Consider the following 6705-nt stretch of genomic DNA (forward strand, 5'->3'; position numbering starts at 1 on the left):
CTCTGAATCAATACAGCTACAACCTGGATACCTAGTAACTATAGTGCATTAATGAACGTGTAGACACACCCAGTGAAACCACAAAGTGTTAGCTGGCTGCCAAAGCTTCAGAGAATAAAATTAAACTTTACTTTAAAAGTTTTGGTTTCAATGTATAGGCAGATTAGAAGTTCAAGATAATTCACTTTTTAAATGAATTGAGTCACTTGCCCTGGTTTCTGCCCAGGGCAGCATTTAGGAACTAACATGCCTTCTTTGTACAGGTTGCAATAGCACAGTTCAGTGATGATCCCAGGACGGAATTTAAACTGAATGCCTACAAAACAAAAGAAACTCTTCTTGAGGCCATTCAGCAGATAGCATATAAGGGAGGAAATACCAAAACAGGTGAGAGAGGTCCCAGGCTGTAAAATATTTTCTTATTCCAATTCTGTTTGCCAAGTGTTTTACCAGGATATAGCTGTGATAAAATATGGGGACAGGCAATTTATGCAGTGAAAAAGCAAAGCAGGATGCTGAAATGCCCCACTCCCACCCATCTAGAGTACTTTGGTTTGCTGCAGCTCTCACATGATCTGCATTTTCTCTTCTGGGCTTTGATCAAGCTGTAAGGGCCAGCTGAAGGGAGGTGGCAAATTACTTTAAGGATTGGAATGGGCAGTAATGTGGATATGTGTTGGTAGATAGGAGAATGAGATAGTGTGAGGGATTTGCAGGACATTTAGGCAGGTAAAAAGGAGGATCTCACTATGGGTGTGTACAAACATTTAGCAAGGTTAGGGGGGTTACATTAAATTAAAAATAGCCACCCAATCTAAGGTAAGTTTGCATGGGGAAGCTAGCACGGGGGAGGGGGTGGAGCTTGAGGGATTAGGGGATCAAGCAGTCTCTGGGAGGGGGTAGGGGGTTGGGTGGCAGGCAGAATCAGGGGGACTAGCAGGGTCTGCTGGGGGCTTTAGGGGGCTGGAGAGCTCTCATCCCCCTCCCCCCCAGACCACGTGCTGTTTTTAGCTCCATGACCCCCTGGTGAACCAACACCCCCCATCCCTCCCCTGACTCAGACTTACTTCCTTAATTCTAGCACTAGTGAATAACAGTAAAACCAGCACCTGGAGTAGTTTGTGGTATGGGGAGTTTGGCGGGCTTAGGGGTGGAGGGTGCTGGCTGGCCCATGCAGTGAGGGGTTGTCCATCAGGAGGTGGGGGCTGGGGCTGGGGAGCTACAAAATAGTCTGGTGCTAGGGAAGAGGTAGGCGAAGTACAGCCCTGGAGCTAGGGCCAATTGCTGGGCTTTCCCGGTCCTGGGGCTGCACTGAGAACTGTACAATAGTTCAGGACAGTTAGAATGAACTAAAATGGCCAACCTGATCTAAATGAGACTACCTCAGAGGTAGGGTTAATTTGGATTGAGTTGGCCATTTTTAGACTGATCTAATTGTCCTGATCATCTGTGCAGTTTGCACTTAGGTCAACCTGACTAGGGATCTAAGTATAAGGTCCATACCTGGGCAAATTAAGTTAGACTGGGTGGCCCTTTTTAACACAATCTAACCTCCCCCTTACCTCCCCAAACATCCATAAGCACCCTATGAGTGAAGAGAGTTATGTCCTAGAAGAGAGTGTATTTTTCATTGGGGGAATAGCAGGACTGATAACTGGGAATATTATATTTGCATTTATGTTCTCAGGGTAGCTCTTTAATGTGTTAAGCGTGCACGTAGATTTGGAGCCTGCACCTGGGCTCCACTCTGCTGCTACCACTGCTGCCTCTGGGCTGCCCAGTAGGGCAGTGATGGCTGTGCAGAGGACTACAGGGCAACCTGGGTGTGGGCTTGGGGCTGCTGCAGCAGGAAAGCGGGGGCAGGGGGGAAGAGACACACAGTCACATACACACAAATACATGAGGAGCCGCAGCCTGCACGTGGCCAGGAAGGCAACCCGACAGCATGTAGAACAGCACCTAACAAGGTAAGTCTGTGGAGGGGAAGGGGCAGGGGGGAGAGGGAAGGGACAAGGGGGGCCGATTGAGGCCCCCACAGTGAGAGAGGGAGTGGGACAGGGGCAGGGGCTTGGGTGAATGGGGCCCCACGGACAGGGCAGGTCATGGGACAGAGCTGCTGGAGGCTAATCCGGGGGGGGGCAGGCACAGCTCTCCACTGTTGCGTGCATTCCTGGGGAAGATACAGAATGCCATGTGCCCCCTTGGATTTGTGCTTGGGGCAGAGGTGGGCTACCTGCTGCAGGCTGGGGCTCTGTGCCCTGCTGTGCTTTTGCCCTGGGAGCCGCACAACACTATGTTGTGCCTCCTGCCTCTGGGCAAGCAGGGAATGCGCAGCATTGGATGGGGCTGCACCCCCCACGCTGCCCCTTCTGGACAAGCCTCCCACAGCTCCATCACATGACCCACCCTGGCCCCATGCCCCCTTTCAACCCAACTCCTACCCCACTCCCTCCCTTACCATGGTGGCCTCAATCTGCACACCCTGCCCCTTCCTTCTCCACAGACTTACCTGCTGAGTGCTGCTCTACATGCTGCTGGGTTGTGTTCCTGTAGGGTTCCCATATTTCCAGTTTCAAAAAAGAGGACACTTGTGGGGGTGGTAATATGCCCATGCCCTGCTCCTGCCCATCATTTCCAAGCCACAGCCCCCAAGCCCTGCTGCTTCCCCTTAGTCCTGACCCACAATACCCAGCATCTTGCCAAGACATGTGGGGACCCCCTCTCCCCAGGCTACAAATCCCACACACACCCACGGCCCCCACAAAACCCCACACCCACTCCACAACCATACAAAGTACTTGCATAATTTTAAGTTTTTCTATGCATAAAGTTGAGTTTTTAACTGTGCGATTAAAAACGTGATTAATTGTAAATAATTTTTTTAATCACACAACTAATCACAATCAAGTTTTTTAATTGTTTGACAGCCTTAGACTTAAAATCTTTCTTTATTCAGGGCCATGTGGCTTATGATTCTTAGGCTACACAAAAATATCTTGCATCTGCATTGCATTGTGTTGACTTACTGTTCTGACCAGAGTTTCCATATTTCCATTTACCACAGAAAATGCTACATTGGTATTTGTTAACTAAAGGTACTCTATCTGCTGCCCTGTGACCTGGGCAGGAAGGATTTTATCATGCCTGACTACCAGAGACAGTCTTCAAGCCAAGGCTGTTTTTGATGTTGGTTTAGGGCACAAGATTTGGCTAGATAGTCTTCTAAACCTAAGAAGACAAAAGACACCAAAGCCCAGGACTGACATTTTCAAAAGCTAGATTCAAAATAAGGATCCTAAATCCACATTTAGACTTTTAAATAACTGGTTTAATTTTCTGAAGTGCAGAGTAGCTCCTCCCAAAATCAGTTTGTTAATGGGTGCTCAGCACCTTTTCAATTTCAGGATACTTATTACAGCATCTAATTCCAACTTTATGTAAATGCTTTTGAAAATCGTGACCTAATAATTTATATGGCATTTTGCTCTTTTATCTATATTTAATGCTTTAATTGAAAAGCTAATAGGAACCAGCTTCTTTCTATACTGCTATTATGTTGCCTATTTCCTTCATTTCAGGCAAAGCAATTAAGCATGCACGGGAAGCTTTGTTTACCCTTGATTCAGGCATAAGAAGGGGCATCCCAAAGGTTTTGGTGGTCATTACTGATGGACGATCACAAGATGATGTGAACAAAATTTCCAGAGATATGCAACTAGATGGTAACGTGCTATAACGGGAAATGTTTGCATTTTCATTTTTCTCCTCCTAAGCTATTGTGGTTAAACCCAGACACAAGCTAAGGCTATTTCCTACCCCAGAAGGCCTTATAATTTTAATCCTAGTGAGTAGAAACCAGATAGCAACCCTAGGAAACTAAGAATTTTGCCAGGGATTGACTAGTATTTTATATATTTTTTATTATTGGCTCATTTGGTGGGGTCATTTAAAATCATGCAGCAGTCAACAGGACTGTTCAAATGCCTGTAGAGTCTATATTATCATGCATGAATTGTAATTTCACAATTAAGGGCAATCTGAAAGATTATATCTTTACAGACAGGAGACCTTTTGAAGCAGCTTTCATATATGTTGCTCCTGATCTACTACTTATCTACAATAATTATCTTAGGGATATTTTACTCCCCATGTTAGAGTTTATATTATCTACTGCTGTCATTTATGAACATGATGATTAGATTATTAATTATCTAGTTATTGTTATTGAGATTTGTGTCATATTCCAAAATGGACTAGGCACCGCAGCACAGATAAGCTCCCTGCCCACAAATTGACTAACAGTTTATGACTCAGCAAGAGAACAAAGAAAGGGCCAGGATTTTGGAGAAGCAGAATGACAAAAGTCAGATATGTCTGTATATATTTGTTTGTGGATATGAACCATTTATTAAATTATTTCTAAAATGTGCCAGTTATGGGATCATTGCTATTAAATAGCATTTAGAACTCAATGAAAAAAATAAGATCCCTCAACTGAGTCTAGTTGTCTACCCATGTCTTTTGCACAACGTGTTGGATATTGAGCATGAAATGAGAGTTAAGAGATGTGGGTTCTGCTGTTGCCTCTATGGGACCTCAGGCAAATCAATTCTCTTTCCTTCTGCTTTTGTGTGAGTGTGTGAGAGAGAGAGTGAGAGAGATTGATCTGTTTAGCTTGGTAGCAGCTGAGAGCAGAAACATACTTTTAATTACATGTATAGAGTGTGTCTACCACAAAGAGGTCCTATCATAATGTAAACATTATGAATTATTATTATACTGAACACGTGTGCATCTATGAGGGAAGTGAGTTCTGGGGGATGGGGTCCCTGCTAGGAGTCCTGCTCCTGGAGGGCTGAAGAGGTTTTAGGTATCTCTCTGGATATCGTCCAAACCCCTCAATGTCAAAGGGAAGTCTCCTATTACCTAGTGCTGGTCATAGATCAAGCCATATAAGAACAATATATCCATTGCCAGGATTCCAGACAATATACTAAGTTGTTTCTGTGATCGTATGTGGAAAAGAAAACATTAGGAAATGCTTTGGTGCATAATCACAGCTCCTCTTAACAAGTGTAGGATCAGGTGCCTTTCCCACTGATACCTTCCAAATCAGGCTTGGGCATAATAGGTGGAGCAGGACTACCTGTTTAATCAGGCATACCTGATTAAACAGGTGATGTTTAATCCCTAGTTAACTAAAATATTTATAAACAGGAATGTTTATGGGTGAGGCAGCAGCAGGTTTAAAACCCCAATTAGTATGTTGCATAGAATGAAATCTGTAAAAGAATAGCATGAAATTTAATTTCTGGCCTTTGTATTTATAATAGACTACAATTGTGGGCTCTTTTGTTACTTTCTATGTAGTCTTGTGTTCATCAAAATACTAAAATACATGCTTAAACATTGTGAGTAAACCCTTCCCTATTCAGCAACACCTGAACATTTGCTAAGGTGACATCAGAGTAAATTGTACTGAAGCATATGCTTAAACTACCAGAGTAAGTGTTCCTAATAAAAAAGAAAAATGATGCAAAAAGTCTTGCTCTGAGTATGGAGTGTATTGACTTTACTTGGGGTACACGTGTGACTTTTCCTTTCTGTTTTAGAAAAATGATTCAGACATTTTCCATTTTTGCATTTAGCCAGGAAAGAGGCCAAACCAAATATTGTCTTTGTGTTTTCTAAATTTTATTTCTACATTTTGAACTAATTGCAAGAATGTTCCTTTTTCCTTTATAGGCTTCAGCATTTTTGCTATTGGTGTGGCAGATGCTGACTATTCAGAGTTAGTTAATATTGGCAGCAAGCCCAGTGAAAGACATGTCTTCTTTGTGGATGATTTTGATGCCTTTAAGAAGATTGAAGATGAGTTGATCACTTTTGTCTGTGAAACTGCATCAGCAAGTGAGCCATTTTGATTTTCATTTCCTCCTATGTAACATAAAATAGCTACTAAATATATTTATATTCTACATTTTGATGTTACAATCCTGAAAAGGTGAATTTTCCAATACTTTTGATTGAAGATAGTTACAATATTACTGACTGCAAAAATCTTGCTCTGGGTTTACAACAGTATAAATGAGAGCAGAACTTGGTCTATAAGTTCTAAGTTTTTATTTCATACAGAACTTTACCTTTTTATGAGAGAAAAAGTTGCTGAATTTATTATTACATAAATCACATCTGTAAAATATATTCACAACATACCAAGTTCCTGTGTATTTGTCACATGTAGACTGAAAAAGTTGTAGCCCAGAAGGGAAACATGGAGAAGCATTTTCTTGCCACAATTCTGGCAATTCTTCAGTCATACAGATATCATTCTCTGGGCCAGGGGTTCCCAAACTGTGATACACATACCCTTGGAGATACACAAGACATCTCTGAGGGGTACACAGGAGAAATTGTGTAACGGCAGGTTTAATTTTCATTATAATTGGCATTTAATCCCTTAAAATATAAAATGTATGCTGGTGGGGGTATATGGGCAGCTGGTAAATCTGGAAGGCAGTACACAATAAGAAAAAGTTTGGGAACCTCTGCTCTAGACCATTTCTGAGCAGAGGAGAAGAAAGAGGTGTTGGCCCAGGGCCTACAGCTTGGAGGGCACAATCCACATGTTTTGATACATACATTCTCATTACATCCCATTGGCTAGGGACAGACTTTACACATAAACTGGTTTAAGTGATCAGA

General features: G+C 42.7%; 1 protein-coding gene across 3 annotated transcripts in view; it reads left to right on the plus strand.

The window, feature by feature from the left end:
- COL14A1 (collagen type XIV alpha 1 chain) overlaps positions 1-6705 on the plus strand; it is a 266741-nt gene that overhangs the window by 155662 nt on the left and 104374 nt on the right. For all 3 annotated transcript variants that reach the window (XM_019528109.1, XM_019528108.1, XM_019528110.1), the window contains 3 exons: positions 264-387; positions 3579-3722; positions 5746-5910. In XM_019528109.1, the coding sequence (XP_019383654.1) occupies positions 264-387; positions 3579-3722; positions 5746-5910 (433 nt within the window). The remainder of the gene's footprint in view (positions 1-263; positions 388-3578; positions 3723-5745; positions 5911-6705) is intronic.

Source organism: Gavialis gangeticus, unplaced genomic scaffold (genome assembly GCF_001723915.1).
Source record: "Gavialis gangeticus isolate Ggan-Ray unplaced genomic scaffold, GavGan_comp1, whole genome shotgun sequence".
In the NCBI taxonomy this organism is placed as follows: domain Eukaryota; kingdom Metazoa; phylum Chordata; order Crocodylia; family Gavialidae; genus Gavialis; species Gavialis gangeticus.